At 42.6% G+C, this 17,052-nt stretch overlaps 1 protein-coding gene across 2 annotated transcripts in view; it reads right to left on the minus strand.

Annotated features, from left to right (window-relative positions):
- Nucleotides 1-395: 395 nt before the first annotated feature.
- The window catches only part of CCDC17 (coiled-coil domain containing 17), a 432,057-nt gene continuing 415,400 nt past the window's right edge, over nt 396-17,052 (minus strand). For both annotated transcript variants that reach the window (XM_033915898.1, XM_033915896.1), the window contains 4 exons: nt 15,340-15,408; nt 11,105-11,188; nt 6,992-7,132; nt 396-1,586 (listed from right to left, as the gene is read on the minus strand). In XM_033915898.1, coding sequence (XP_033771789.1) covers nt 1,518-1,586; nt 6,992-7,132; nt 11,105-11,188; nt 15,340-15,408 — 363 coding nt within the window. In that variant the 3' untranslated portion in view covers nt 396-1,517. The remainder of the gene's footprint in view (nt 1,587-6,991; nt 7,133-11,104; nt 11,189-15,339; nt 15,409-17,052) is intronic.

A 17,052-nucleotide genomic window follows, 5' to 3' on the forward strand; every position in this document is an offset into this window, starting at 1 on the left:
TGGCTCCCACACATCCTGAAATTTCCTGAAAAAATCGCGCTATATTGCAATAAATCTCCATTTTATAAACATGACATAAGGAATTCCACCAGAAATTATAATTTAATCTACTACAATTTTTCCAATTATATGTAATTTGTTGAATGGTAACCCCAGTCATTATAAGTAATAATTTGTTATTATTTGTAGAAATCTGACTTTTTGCTCTCATTGCCATACCAAACAGCACAGTATCATATGATAATGCCGCTAGGTTATCTAATAAACAATTAATTTGGTCCCAAATTGATTTCCAGAAATTCATAATAAATGGACAATAGAATAATAAATGATCTAAAGTCCCTGCTTCGAGATGACAGTGTCAACATTTATTAGACTTAGAGCTATCCAATTTTTGTAACCGAACAGGGGTCCATAATGCTCTATGTAACAGAAAAACCCAAGTTTGTCTCATAGATGCCGACACTGTTCATCTCATCCTCCAAGTCCAAAAATTATTATTATTTTGTAATTTCAATTATACATATCAAGTATAGATAACTCATATACAAGAAAAGAATAACATTCATGAAACATTTATTATTTATTTATTTAGATTTCTATCCCATCCTTCCGTGAGCCCTTTCACAGTAGATTACAGTAGACACAGTCAATTTATATTAGACATTCATGGTACATTACAGTTATATTATGCATTCTTGGTACATTACATAGGACAGCCATGGAAACTGCCTGTAGCCATGGTAACATAGGACATGACGGGATGCAGAGAGCTCACGAGTTGTTTCCTGCTGATTGTATATTAGCGTTCGTCGGAAGAAGAGTATACCACTTATGTCATTAACCCCCTTAGTCTATAGTTTATATATGTGATCTTAATATGTCTCTAGTTTGAAGTCCATGCACTTTAATTATTTCTTTGAATTTTTCTTTTCCTGTTGGCAAATGGGATACAGGCCAAGTCCAGGGGATTCCTAGGGTATCTGTTATTAACTGCTTAGAGAATGGGAGTATCCAGCAAGAGAACAACATTGTGTTATCTTTGCTGGCAAAGAGGTCCTCCAGTCCTGAACATGTGCAGAGTTCTCTGGTTCAGGGTCCACTTGGGTAGTTCTGAGCCTGTCAGCTATCTGCTTTCAATTTGCCAGGAAATAAGCAGCCTCTGTTTGGATATGATTGATGTTGACAAGTCCCAAATCTCCTGCTCTCCAGCAAAGATTAAGGAACCCTATGTCTTCTCCTTTGATATCAAACATGGCACCTTGGTTGTCAGTTTGGATTAACACCGAGATGTGTCAAAGAATGAGGAAGAATTGGAGGGCATAAAATGTGGCTTGAGGTGCCAAATAGTTGATTTGAAGATGTCTTTCACACTTTGACAATATGCCCTGGCTGAGGTAAGAGTCTAAGTGAGCATCTATTTGGACAGATCGGTACTGCATTTGAGTCAAATGGGCGCTACAACTTTGCAGGTGAAGCTATGTGCATGTCTTGCTGTTTGGAATCCATGCTTGCAATCATTTTGTCTCCATGTTCATTAAATGTGATACAGATTTTGTTGATTGATGTAGGGCTTCACTGAGAAACTGAAAAGAAATGCACATTTAAGAAGTTATAATTTCATTTTAAAAAAAGCATGGGGAGAGGCACTTATTAAAGCATTTTGGCAAGTATGAGATTTTCATAAAGGCTTACAGTAAATTGGTACTTTTATTTGGCACACATTTGTCATAGTCACACACAAAAAAAGATACAAAACAGATTTTGAAACCTATCTGGTTCATTTACACCCCTTGACAGAGATTAAGCTAGTAGTGTTCTCTGCTTCAGATGTGTGCAAAGGTATGATAAATTTCTTGTATATACGAGAAAAGCTGAAGCAGGTCTTTTTTTCTGTTATTGGTGTGTTAGTTTCCAAGGCAAAAAGGAAGTTGGATACTGGATATTTGGAATGGACTCACAAAGTATGTGTGTATAGGGGTTGGGGGGGGGCGTTCTGAAACTCAAGAGAGCATGTACTAAACACAAAGGATCACTTCAGTACAGCAAGATGGTAACAAAGCCTGGAATAACATACATATTACTTCAACCTAGAAGAGCAGAATGATTATGCTGTGCATCTAAAAAGTTGAATGAGATGAGTATGGGGAATAAAGTTGCTTACCTGCTCCATAGGCGACAGAATCATACAGGTGAATGATGTCATCTGATACTTCTAGGATAGGACAGAACAGCTCTTTCAGAGCTTCTTTATAAAGCCAAATGCGCCAATCGCATAACTCCTTTGCAGATTGACCAACCAGGAGAATTCAATTTAATTCTTCTACTAGCTCACATCATTTTTACTTTGGCTATCCATCTATTTATTTAATCTTGTAACAACTTCTAAGAGCTTTGCATTCTTCAGACTCCAACCTCCTTAAGGAAACTGGTGTTTGGATCTTTACATTCATCTGTTTTTCACTTACTCTGCAGTCTGACCCCTCTTATTGAGTTTAAATTTGCACTACAGACCTAGCTATTTAAAGAGAATTTCTTACGGCCTCTTTTAACACAGCCGCGCTAGCGGCCCCGAAGCCCATAGAGATTTAAAGGGCTTTGGGGCTGTTGCTGCGTGGCTTTGTAAAAGAGGCAGTTAGTATAATTTTTCACTTTTTGTCCTTTTGATTTCTTCTTTGTTTCATATATTTTGAGCTATCCCCCTCCTAATGTATTTTGGATTTTCACCTTTTTGATGTGTGTGTGGTTCTGTGGTACAGATGATGGATTATTGTAAACCACACTGATACTTTTGTGACCTTGTGCTATAACAAATTTTATGAATCAATACTGTCACATGTGTAATTGCAGTAAGGCATGACCTAGAATTGCAACTCGAGCCTTTAGAGCTTCTTTAAATTTTGGTGACTTGAAGTCATCAGATCTGAAAAGCAAAAGGAACACACCTGTCGTTCAAATCTAGGAGACGCAGTGTTTTCATCTAGAGGAATTCCTGTAGCCCAGTGTTTAGACTGTGAATCTGAATTTATCCAGAAGAGACTTGTTGCTAATGTGGGAGCACTTCCTACCCCTTTACATAGTAACATAGTAGATGATGGCAGATAAAGACCTGAATGGTCCATCCAGTCTGCCCAACCTGATTTAATTTAAATTTTTTTAAAAAAATTTCTTCTTAGCTATTTCTGGGCAAGAATCCAAAGCTCTACCCGGTACTGTGCTTGGGTTCCAACTGCCAAAATCACTGTCAAAAAACCTACTCCAGACCATCTACAGCCTCCCAGCCATTGAAGCCCTCTCCAGCCCATCCTCCCCCAAACAGCCATATACAGACTGTGCAAGTCTACCCAGTACTGGCCTTAGTTCAATATTTAATATTATTTTCTCATTCTAGATCCTCTGTGTTCATCCCACGCTTCTTTGAACTCGGTCACAGTTTTCCTCTCCACCACCTTTCTCGGGAGCGCATTCCAGGCATCCACTACCCTCTCCGTAAAGTAGAATTTCCTAACATTGCTCTTGAATCTACCAACCCTCAACCTCAAATTATGTCCTCTGGTTTTACCATTTTCCTTTCTCTGGAAAAGATTTTATTCTACGTTAATACCCTTCAAGTATTTGAATGTCTGAATCGTATCTCCCCTGTCCCTCCTTTCCTCTAGGGTATACATATTCAGGGCTTCCAGTCTCTCCTCATATGTCTTCTGGCGCAAGTCTATCATTTTTGTCACCCTCCTCTGGACCGCTTCAAGTCTTCTTACGTCCTTCGCCAGATACGGTCTCCAAAACTGAACACAATACTCCAAGTGGAGCCACACCAATGACCTGTACAGGGGCATCGACACCTTCTTCCTTCTACTGGCTACACCTCTCTTTATACAGCCCAGCATCCTTCTGGCAGCAGCCACCTCCTTGTCGCACTGTATTTTCGCCTTTAGATCTTCGGACACTATCACCCCAAGGTCCCTTTCCCCGTCCATGCATATCAGCTTCTCACCTCCCAGCATATACGGTTCCTTCCGATTATTAATCCCCAAATGCATTACTCTGCATTTCTTTGCATTGAATTTTATTTGCCAGGCATTAGACCATTCCTCTAACTTTTGCAGATCCTTTTTCATATTTTCCACTCCCTCTTCGGTGTCTACTCTGTTACAAATCTTGGTATCATCTGCAAAAAGGCACGCTTTTCCTTCTAACCCTTCAGCAATGTCACTCACAAACATATTGAACAGGATCAACCCCAGCACCGAACCCTGAGGGACTCCACTAGTCACCTTTTTTTCCTCCGAGCGACTTCCATTAACCACCGCCCTCTGGTATCTGTCCAACAACCAGTTTCTAACCCAGTTCACCACTTTGGGTCCTAATTTCAACCCTTCAAGTTTGTTCAACAGCCTCCTATGAGGAACCATATCAAAGGCTTTGCTGAAATCTAAGTAAATTACATTTAGCATATGTCCTCGATCCAGCTCTCCGGTCACCCAATCAAAAAATTAAATCAGGTTCGTTTGGCACAATTTACCTTTTGTAAAGCCATGTTGCCTCAAATCCTGTAACCCATTAGATTCAAGTAAGTACACTATCCTTTCTTTCAGCAACACTTTCATTATTTTTCCAACCACCGAAGTGAGGCTTCAACTTGTGTTGAGACTGCTAAAGTTCTGCCTCTTGAGCAGTGCTGGAACCTTCTAAACACCTTCTCATCTCATAATTTATAAGACAGGCTCTGCCTTTGATAGAATGGGAAAAGATATCCCTTAGAGGGAAATACCCAACCCAGGGATGTAGCTATTAATCAAACCTGGCAAGATGCCCAATGTAGGGGCTGCCTTCAGTTGAACCCCTCTCCATTGCTGTTACAGCATCCCTTTTTTTCTCTGTGTCCATTTCTGTGCCCTGTCTATCTAGTAGTTCCCCAGGCGTCTGTGCTGGGACCGCTGCTTTTGAACACAAGGACATAAGAATAGCCTTACTGGATCAGACCAATGGTCCATCTAGCCCAGTAGCCTGTCTTCACAGAGGCCAATCCAGGTCACAAGTACCTGGCAAAAGCCCAAATAGTAGCAGCATTCCATACCACCGATCCAGGGCAAGCAGGGGCTTCCCCCATGTCTGAAAACCAGCTACATTAACCACTCTTACCATTCTATTGAAGAAATCTGCAAAGCGGCTACTTAGTCCTGAATTCATACATTTTACTCTCACTATTGTGTAGAATACAACTCCAGAAGAGAGATTTGGTTTGGACATGCAGTTCTGGAGCTTCTATCCTCTACTTAAAGCCAACTTTTCTTCCAACCCTGTGAGGTTTCTTCAGGCTCCTGTATATTACATGTTTATCCTCCTTCCAGAGACATAAGAACATAAGCAGTGCCTCTGCCGGGTCAGACCACAGGTCCATCCTGCCCAGCAGTCCACTCCCGCGGCGGCCCAAACAGGTCAAGACCTGTCTGAATCATCAGAAGGGGCTCCCTTGCCACCTTGGTTTCCCATTTAAGTCCTGCCTTCCTATCGAAGTCCTAGCCCTCCGGTCTTGCACATGCACGACCTGGTTGGTTTATACTCATTACCTGGTTAACTTCCTATACTTGTGTTACATCCCAGCTCCTCCCTCAGTATCCCACGATCCCTTTATCCCTCAGAAATCCGTCCAATCCCTGTTTGAAGTCAGGCTCACCGGCCTGTAGTTCCCAGGGTCAGCCTGACTTCAATTATAGGGAAGATGGTGGAAGCTATGATCAAGGACGACATTTGCGAGCACATCGAGAGGAATGGCCTACTGAGAACAAGCCAGCATGGATTCTGTAAGGGAAGGTCGTGCCTAACGAACCTTCTGTACTTCTTTGAGGGAATAAGCAGTCGGGTGGACAATGGGGAGCCCATAGACATCATGATCTTGGGAGTCCCATATGTAAGAATAATATGCTCGCTTGTCCTTGGAGAAAACAAAGATACTACGTACCTGTAGCAGGTGTTCTCCAAGGACAGCAGGCATATATTCTCACAACCTACCCATCTTCCCTAGTTGGCTTCTTAGCTTTGTTACTGAACTGATGGTCCTGTGAGCAAACGTTGGGTGGGAAAGCACTGGCATACAAGTCATATGGGCATTGCCTAAAAGAAAATTAGTGACAGTATACTTGGGCAGTTTCCATACTGGGGTCCGTGGATGTCACCCACATGTGAGAATATATGCTTGTTGTCTTAGGAGAACACCTGCTACAGGTAAGTATCTTTTGCTTTTATTACATTAAAAATGTCTTATGAGCTGGGGGAAAGTACAATAAATTATAACGAATGATCTTGAATATGATACAATAAACCTGAAACTAAACAAAACTTGTGCTTCTATTGGTAGCCAATGTAACTGAAGATATAAAGACACACTTTCATATTTTAAAAATAAGTGTAGATGAGAAATTCCATTTTCCTTTTTACTTAAAAATATTTATATACTGCTTGTAAGCAGCTTACATAAAATAATGAATTAGAAAAATCTACAAGAAATCATACATAAAACAAACAATACTAAAAAAAAATCAACACAAATATAAAACTACTCAGATTGCTGAAATAGGTAACTTTTATCTTTTCTCTAAATTGAAAAAGTTTTCATTCTGTATAAGCACTAATGGAAGAGTATTCTGTACTACGAGATCACCAGAATAAAAACATGCAAACTAAACACAGCCTTATGAAGAATTTTCACTTCAGACACTTGAGAAAAGTACCTGTGGAATGGGCATAAAGTATCATGGCGTTGGAGTAGCACCAAAAGATTATCTACTAAGATGGGTCAATACCATGATAAATTCCAATCAATTAATCAAATCGATACAAGAAAAATGTACTTTAAAAATCATCACAGAGTTCCCAGGTTCCCTCTGTTCCTCTGAATATTTCCTCCTTCCACCACCAGATCCAAAACCTGCCTCTTTGTGCGAGCTGGAAAGTTTCCTGAAAACCCACTCCTCTGCCTAATATTTTGTACCTTTTTGAGCCATCTTGTAATCTGTTTGTTCATTGTAGCCCCTGATTGTTGCTGCAGGATTAACTCGGAAATTTTAGGTCCAGTTGGCTGTCTATTATAGTCATCAATAGCATCAGTGGGCAAGTACGATAGATCAATGTCCTGTAAAAACAAAGAAAGAAATCTAAAATTCAAATGCAAAATTACAGTTCATCACTTTTTTTTAAATAAAAGTTCAAGGGAATTTACAGTCTTGTACACAAGTTAATTCCCTGTCTGTGAGTTTACAGTCGCCAGGGAAAAAAGCGGATAGCAAAATCTGCCTCTGCTGGAGGATAAACAGGTCTCAAGAGGGATAATGATGATTTAATTTGAATGTTTCTCTAAATAGCAGCTTTGTACACTGATGCTGTGGGATAGCAATCAGCAGCTGCACCATAAGCAAAGTATTGCTTTTTCCAGCTATTAACTTTATAATCTCTGTGGGAATGGCCAGGCCAATTCTTTTGTAAACCGCCTAGAACTGAAAGGTATTGGGATAGAAGATACCAATGTAATGTAATGTAATTTCCGGCAACCATAGGAGATCAAAGAGCCATCGATGTGTACTTTACCTGCAGTAAGTGGGGACACTTTTTAACTAAGCAAATGACTTTTGGAAGTTTTTAACTAAGCAAATGACTTTTGGAAGTTGTGTTCATTTGTGTGTGTGTGTGTGTGTTATACCCCCTCACTGCCACACACAGCAAAATTTAATATTTAAAAGTTTGATGTTTGAGGGGTTGGGAGATGAAGGCCTGCCTGAGGCACCTAATCCCCTTACCCCAGCCTTGGTGCATGGATTTGGCTAGGGTTGTGTAGGACTGACTGTCTATAAGGATTGGTGTGATGCTGTCCTGCATTTTCTGAGTGAGGGGAATGTCTGCAGTGATGTAAGTGGAGTCTATTCATGTGGTGCTGGTGGGGGGTGTCTGTTATTGTCTAAGGCAGTGGTTCCCAACCCGGTCCTGGAGGACCACCAGGACACTCGGGTTTTCAGGATAGCCCTAATGAATTTGCATGGAGCAGATTTGCATGCCTGGCACTTCCATTCTATGTAGACCTCTCTCATGCATATTCATTAGGGTTATCCTGAAAACCCGACTGGCTTGGTGGTCCTCCAGGACAGGGTTGGGAACCACTGGTCTAAGGTGCTAAATAAATAGATGTTTCTGTCCTTTAACTTTAGTTTTATCTTTTATTTAAGGTATAGCAGAATTAGAAAAGGTTCAAAGAAGAGTAACCAAGATGATTCCACACTGCAGATCTAATTCTCAAGCAAAGTTTTGGGCATCATTATTGACTCTACACTTTCCTTTAATGATCATCTCAACTCTCTGGTAAAAAAAATGTTTTTTTAGTCTTCACATGTTGAGGAAAGTGAGATCCTGCTTCCGCCAACAACATTTTGCTGTCGTACAATCAATCATTCTTTCCAGACTGGACTATTGTAATTCCATCTATCTAAGGCTAACCAAGAAAAATCTTCAAAGACTTCAGCAGATCCAAAACACTGCAGCTAGGTTGATCTTTGTAAAAAGCAAATTCGATCATGTTTCCCCGCTTCTGTCAAAACTTCACTGGCTTCCGGTGATTTCTAGGATTCACTTTAAATGTACCTGCCTAATTTTCAAGATCATACATGGCATTCTTCCTCCCCTTATCCCACTATCCTGAAATTCTTCGAGACCTGACACTACAGATCCGCCCATAAACTCAAACTATCTTTCCCCTCATTAAAAGGTGTCATGTATGCAGGTAAATTAGGGAAATCCCTTTTCTTCAAATTCACTGAGCTTTGGAATAACCTCCCTGTCCCACTGCGGAACCTAGGCTCATTCCAATTATTCCGAAAGCATCTGAAAACCTGGCTTTTCTCCAAAACGTAAAGCTATCTATTTAAAATGTAAAGCTAGCTATCCTCTTCATAACCTCTAATTTCTTATTATGTCCTTCCCTCATTTATTGAATTACCTGTAAACCGTGTCGAGCTCTATCTTTATGGAGATGATGCGGTATACAAACTTAAGGTTTAGTTTAGTTTAGATAAAGGGAGGAAAGACTAAAGAGGTGAGGGAGGTGGTGGAGAGGAAAATGGTGACAGTTCAAACAAGCGTGGGATAAGCACAGAGAATTTCTAATCAGAAAATAATGAGACTAAGGCCAGTACTGGGCAGACTTGCACAGTCTGTGTCCCATATATGGCCATTCAGTTGAGGACAGGCTGGGGAGGGCTTCAATGGCTGATATGGTTTAGGTGAGCTGGAGTGGGCTTTGACAGAGACTCCAGTAGATAGAACCTAAGCACAGTACCGGGCAGAGCTCTGGGTTTTTGGCCCAGAAATATCCGAAAATAAGGACTATTTAAATTAAATTATTAATTGAGCGTTGGGCAGACTGGATGGACTATTTGGGTCTTTATCTGCTGTCATTTACTATGTTATGTTACTATGACTCTTCAGTTTGGAAAAGAGTTGGCTGAGGGGAGATATGACTGAAGTCTACAAAATCCTGAGTGGTGTAGAATAGGGTCAGGTGGATTGGTTTTTTTAATCAATCAAAAATGACAGAGACTAATGGACACGAAGTTACAGGGAGAGTGTGGCACAGTGGTTAAAGCTACAGCCTCAGCACCATGAGGTTGTGGGTTCGAGCCCCCACACTACTCCTTGTGACCCTGGGCAAGTCACTAAGGGCAAGGAGAGGATCCATGTCCAGGGGGCTGATTCACAAATCACCCTCATGCAAATGAGGGTGATTGGAATCACACCCCCAACCGACTGCAGGGATCGCTGAATAGTGATCCTGACGCATGTGCAGACCATCTGTAAAATAGTCTGCTCATGCGCTGGCCCTCCGTGCCCAGCAGAGCTTTTTACTTTTTTTGTGCAAGCGGGTTAAAACCACGGGCTTGCACTGCGGGGCAGAAGGCAGGGCAGTCGGAAAGGACCTGAGTGACTGGTCCTTAGCAGTCGCTTCTTTTTGGATCGGTCAGCCCAGTCAGTGTCCCTCATTATTTATTGATTTTTTTGTGAATCACTTCCTGCCTACATTTGAATGCCGTTCCCCCTCATTTGCATGCACGGATCGGAGGATGATCAGGACAGAGGTTAGTGAATTGGTTCGGAGGGAAATCAGGTCATAAAGGGGGTCAGAACTTGATCGGTGGGCTTAGTGAATCTAGCCTTTAATCTCCCATTAGATAGATTGTAAGCAAGCCAGGACGGACAGGGAAAAATGCTTGAGTACCTGAATAAATTCATGTAAAGTGTTCTGAGTTCCCCTGGGAGAACGATACAGAAAGTTGAATGGATGAATAGGAAGGCCAGGGTTGGTCACCCCTGCTTTAGCTCATCTACTGAATCACTGCACTTAAGCCTCCATTGCCTCAGGGACCACAGTTACATTGTGAACCTGCCAGGACAGATGGGGAAAATACTTAAAAGTACCTGAATACTATTGTATTCAAGGCATTGGGTGAATCTGTTCATGAAAAGGCAGTTAGTATATATAAATAAAATCCTGTTTGCTTCCCTGACACTGGGCAGAAGATTTCAGGTCTTATTCTTGGGTGCTGACTCCTAAGTTAGGCTTTAGGATCAGGTAACTATGATTTGGATTATTCTTCCCACTTGAACAGGTAGACAATTGGCGTCAGAAACCAAAGTGTAGGCGAGACATTTTTAGCTGGATTAATTAGTTTAGTTAATTATTATTGATATACTGCCTACCCAAGAGCAAATCAACAAATAACCAATTCTGTATTCTATGCCCAGTTTGACCTGACAAAGGAGTTGAGCTCTGCAAAGCTGATACAATAAGTATTTACATAGTCCAACCAAAATATTATAATAATAATTTTATTTTTTATATACCGCCATAGCCATGATAATTCGAGGCAGTTTACAACAAGAGGCACTGGACAAACAGCGGAGTAGTTACAATGTAAAGTCATTGAAGTAGTTACAATACAATGTCGAAGAAGTTACAATGCAAAGTCATCAAAAATAAGGTACAGGTTGGGAGGAGAGATATACTAGATTCATAGGTTTAACTTTAACTTCTGGTGGCATTCAGAGAAAGGAATTTGCTTACCTGCTTTGTGTAAGTCTTCAGTTCTTCACTTCGTCTTCCATCTGCTATACGGACAATAAGAGAGGCCCTCGACACCAACTGAATCTGTGTGAGAGAAGGTCAGTGAATGAGTTGCAGTTGCACCATCTCCAACTAATTCAAAATGCTGCTGCAAAACTGATAAAGGGTTGCAAACAGCGTGACTACATCACACCCTTTCTGCAAAAATTACTCTGGCTACCAATATTCTGCAGGGACAAATTTTTAAGCTGCGAGAACCTATAAGAGTATGTTAGGCCTCTACACACCTTTGAGGCTTTTAAGGACCTCTTAAGGAGCATCACACTCTGTACCCTCATTATATGGCTGGTCACACAAGACCTCAAGCTACCAGGGGTCCTGCAGCAATGCTGAGTTGAGAACAGAGTTGATGGTCCTGAGGACATTGGGTGTGACAGTTTTGCTCTGCCTGAGGTCAGTTTGGTTGCTCTCAGACCCAGAAAATATCTGCTCCTATAGCCCCATACGTGTAGACTCAATCCACAAAGAGCCATCTTGGGAGAGAGCCTGTGCTTCAAATAGTGCTAGTGGGATGGACATTTAAGCCTATCTGACTGGTGGTGCCAATCACAGGCCTCTCGCGGAGCTTCCACAGTCTAGAATTGGCAGCTACAGCAGCAGCGTTTTTGCTACTTGATTGGCACTTTAGTCTTGCTGCTGGCAGGCACTGAACTCTTTGGTTGAAGCCTTCCCCCCAGCAGCCCCCAGGCACCATCAGTGCTCCTCTCCATTTGGGTTAAAAAAAAAAAAAAGAAGATATGATCTAAGTTGGGCTTTGAGGAGGGGCAGAGGATTGAGAAAAGCAGAAGTTGATGCTGGGTTGTTAGGAGGGTAGAGAAGGTCAGCGTTGATATTGGGTTTTGGGACTGGCTGCTTTGGTGTGTAGGTGTGAGGCACAAGATGGTGGACAGGCTGTCATGTTTTGAGTGACATTTTCTGGAGTTCCTTTGGCAGTGTGTTTTCACAGTGGAATGTTCATGTCAAGTATAGAATGTGTACTGCTGAGAAATTGGCTAAAACGCCTTAAACCTAAAGGGGTAAGTCTGACAAAACAATTACTCAAACAGGGTGTGAAGTAGTGGACATCAGTACGAGCCTGTCGCAGATAACGTAAACCTCTGGCTCAGGCAAAATCTTAGAGGTGACCAGCACCAGACATCAGTCTAAATGAGAGTTGCCTCATACATCATATAGTCCATAACAAAATTCATCACCTGTGAAAATAATAACACTCCCAAAAGAAAAGTGCCAGGCTTAGCACTCAGGAAAAAGGGAAGCAAAGGCATGTAAACAACATACACTCCCTAAAGACTAAACTAATACAAAATTAATGAGGTAAAGTGTGTGGGGTGGGAATGAAGGAGAAAATTAATGAATTAATAGATTAATCACACATGATTTTGAATTTTTTGGTGAATAAACACATTGACATTTATAAATTAATACATAAGTCTTACTAAATAAATAACATATATATAAAAAACCTTTAAAAAGCCCTGAGAGAATTATTAACATGCTGATATAAAGTGCAAGTGCAAAAGTTCCTATCGTAATAAAGTAAATAACGTTGCCTGAGCTGATATACAAAGGCCAAACTAAACACTAAATAATCAAACTATGAAAGTGTATATAAATATATAAGGTGCCAATCCAAAAATTCATTAATAAGAATAAATATAAAGTGCAAATGCCCAAAACCTTAATAATCAACTGGTAAAGATAATAAAGCACAAGCACTACAACATACATCCAGGGTCTGAAAATGTTAAAACCCCAAACACACACATCACCACTCAATCAAAACATAGGAATATCACCACTCGACAGAGCTCCGTTTCGCGTCTTCATCAGGAGCGGGATACAAATGAAAAAAGTGGAGAAACCGACAGTTCAGGCGACATCTAAACTTGTCGGTCAAAAGTGAGAAATCAAAATTACACAGCGTACAAAAATCAAAGACGCTGGAACTTAAGAGAACAACATGGCGTCTGCAGGATTTAAGAACGCCTTGAGAATCCAGCCGTGACAACGCCCCTGTGGAGCGTGATGACGTGAGTCAACGAAAGCACGCCACTTGGAAAAATAATATCAAAGGAAAAAAGAGATATGAAAAATTAGGGGAGAATATATGACAAGGGGGAATCGAAAAAATATATATATGATAAACAGAAAGGAGAAAAATATAAAAAATATGATACTAGACACAGGTAAAACTTTGACTACCAGAACCAAAATAGTATAGAATGTGGCATGGATGGCACACAGCAGCCACGTACTTTTACTTCTGGGGGAATTCTGTCTCTTCTGTCAAGCTATGTATGGTCTACTGACCAATGATCTCACCAATCAGTTCACATTCACCAGACCTGGATGATCTACTCAACCTCAATCATTCTTTGCCTTCCCCTCAATTAGGTTCAAACAATTTTTATTGATGCAAACAACAACAAAAACAAGGCCAGGCCATCTTTCGGCTCCTTAACTTTCACATTTTTAATGGTCACATTCTAAAGGGGTAAAGAGGGATATTGGAGTGCTTGCTTTTTGTGTGTGGTTTACACAGGACAACGAAGTGTTAAGTGACTTGCCCAGAGCCATATGGGCTGCACTGGGAATAGAACTCACCACCTCAGGCTGCTGAGGCAGCTGCTCTAACCACTTGGCTACTCCTTCACACCTACCCTCCACTCAAAGGCACTCGACGCAAAAAACTATATGACAATCTACTTGCTACACAGGCAGCGAAACTTGATCCCACCATCTCCAAGCTGCTGAACACAACAACTGACTTTAAAGAGTTCCAAAAATATATCAAAACCATACTATTCAAAAAACACATCCCAACAACCTAATCTCCCCCCTTTTCCTATTCCAACTGCACATTCCTCATAATACCCCTCCTTCAGGCAACATCTAATCAAGTCTCTAAAACGAATCCTCAATATATACCCGGATCCGGCCTCTTTTAAAACATTGTAACCACTAAATGTATCAAAACATCCGATACCTCTAAATGTAACCTGAAGCTAGCTTTCTGCAATGTAATGTAAGGCTATGTAAAGTAATGTAATGTAATGTAAAGTTATGTAAATCTATGTAAAGTTATGTAAACTAATGTAATGTATTGTATTGTATTGTTATTGCCTGGAAATGTCCAGCTATCTTCTAATGTAATCTGCTTAGAACCGCAAGGTACAAGCGGAATAGAAATCACTAATGTAATGTAATATAGGCACATATGTAATTTTGACACCTGGGGGAGCGTGTGGTGCAGTGGTTAAAGCTACAGCCTCAGCAACCTGAGGTGGTGGGTTAAATTCATGCTGCTCCTTGTGACCCTGGGCAAGTCACTTAATCTCCCCATTGCCCCAGGTACATTAGACAAATTGTGAGTCTGCCAGGACAGACCAATCTGAGCTCCCTGGGGAGAATGGTATAGAAAATTGAATAAATAACCAAGCCACTGAAAATCTGGGTATGGACTTGGTAGTGTGATTTATTTGGGTAGAAGTTTCTCTTACATGGCTACGTCCTAATGAACATTGACCCTACACATTTATATGTCCTAGGTGGCCTACACAAATGGCAGTTGTAACTTGAAACATCCAACTTTGATTCAGTTCTGCTATCCTTAGATCAAACTTTATTCTTAGATGACACCTTAGATAGAATAACCACATAACATCATTCCATGACATGAACTGAAGAGAGAGATTTGAAATTATACTTGAGGTAAAGTGACTCAACTCCTCACAAAGAGATGGGATGATGTCGAGACATGGGATTTGGTGCTTTAGCTTGCACCATTCTTGATTTGCTACTTGGATCAGTGCCTGCACCAGGGGTTGCTCATTGCAGTAGAAGTGAGTTTCTGGAGGCAGCAACACTTTATGTGGAAAACCTTGGACCACAAATACTTCAGGGTCCTCATTTCTAGAGCTGAAAGTGGCTAACTACAGTGAGAGACACACTAAGGGAGGGACATCAATGTGGGCTACTGATAAGACAAGTTAACCCCCCCCCCCACTCTGGTAGCCAGAGCTGATATTGATGCTTTCACTGCTCCCACCCCCACCCCTCAAGTAGAAATTTCAGAAATTCTTTGCAAATGAGAGCACATATTAGCTGATTCCTTTCTAATATCAGTTAACTCTGCCTGCACTGGGATAACCTTAGACAAAAAGATGACATCTTACCACATTCCTGCGCAGGAGGTCACCAAGGACGCTGATACATTCTCTATCACATAAATCTGTTAACACCTTCTGTGATGAAAGAGAAAAATAGTCTACTGTTTTGCTTTATATGCACTTTAAAATTGTACTTACTTTGCAATTAATATGAGGAGCATTCAATAATTTATCTGAGTATGAAAGAAAGTAGCAAGCGTGTTGAAACAAGTCTGTGCATGTTGTGACATGTCTCAAGGTTACTCATGCACGGTTGCAGCTCAGTGTGAGTCTAACATCCTATATAATAAAAGGCTAACTCGCGCATGTGCACTCCTATTTGCGTGTTCCGTGCGCTGTAGGTCTGTGGTCGCAGGAGTGCGCATGCGTGAGTCCCCAGCCTTCTTCCCAGCACCTACCTTGGCTGTCAGCAGCGGCGCCTCATCTCCTGTGGGGACCTCATGTGTGCTGTGTCCGTCCGTGGCCGCGGCTTGAGGCGTATGTGCAAGTTAGGTGCATCGGGCGACAGAAGCAGCGCTGGCGGCGGATGACGGGAGGATGGCTCATGGTCCTACCGCCACTGCCGCTCCTGTTCACAGCGGCCTGCACGTCGCCGACTCCCCCCCCCTTCCCGCAACAACCACTACTGCTCCTGTTCAAAGCGGCCTGCTGAGGTTCGCGGTCAGCTGTAATGAACCTTGCAGGCCGCTCTCCAAATGGTAACACGATCCCTCTGACGCGATCGCGTCACAGGGAACAAGCTACTGAGGTGGATAGCAGCCTGCGAGGTTCGCTACAGCCGGCCGCGAACCTCAGCAAGCCGCTTTGAACAGGAGCGGCAGCGGTGGCAGGAACCATGGATGGAGGGAGGGGAAGAGGAAAAAGAAGTGCCATGGAGCAGGCAGGAAAGGGGGCTGTTTTGGTGAGAGGGTTGTGCTGAGTGCAGACAGCAATCATGGGGGGGGGGAAACAGAAAGGGGCCATGGAGCAGGTAGGCATTGCAGAACAGGGGGAGAGGGAAAGGGGGCTGCTTTGGGGGGGGAGAGGTGTGCTGGGGGCAGACAGAAATCAGGTTGGGGGAGGAACAGAAGGGGGACATGGAGCAGGTAGGCATTGCAGAACAGGGGGAGAGGGAAAGGGGGCTGCTTTGGCAAACAGGGGGGACAGGGAGACAGAAAGACAGACAGACAGGGGACCAGGGAGAGAGAGACAAATTAAAAAAAACAGACATACAGACATCTACTCTGGGCGGCGGGAGGAAGGCAGTGCGGAGCGCTGCTGGCAGTGGCTGCCGGGAGGAGAGCTTCGAGCCGCAGAAGACTGTCCCCAAAGCCCCTGCGGAGAGTCAGCCCAACCTCTCCTTCCTCACCGACAACGAAGAAGCTGCAGCTGGGGCAGTCGGGGCCTCCCCCGCCGCGCCAAATACACCTAGGCCCTGCTCCCTCTCACGCTCTGAGCACTCACGATTGGCTGAAGGGTGTCGTGCAGGTGCTGCAGATACAGGGGGCTGCTTTTGTTGGAGAGGTGTGCTGGGGGCAGACAGCTTTGCTCGGACGGGGGGGGGGGGAGACAGAAGGGGGCCATGGAAAGACAGTCAGGAAGAGGGAAAGGTGTGCTGGAGGGCAGACAGCTTTGCTCTGCGGGGGAAGACAGAAGGGGGCCATGGAGAGACAGGGAGAGGGGAAGGGGTATGCTGGGGGCAGACAGCTTTGCTCTGGGGGGGGGGCGGGAGAATGACAC

Source organism: Geotrypetes seraphini, chromosome 12, assembly GCF_902459505.1.
Source record: "Geotrypetes seraphini chromosome 12, aGeoSer1.1, whole genome shotgun sequence".
NCBI lineage: Eukaryota > Metazoa > Chordata > Amphibia > Gymnophiona > Dermophiidae > Geotrypetes > Geotrypetes seraphini.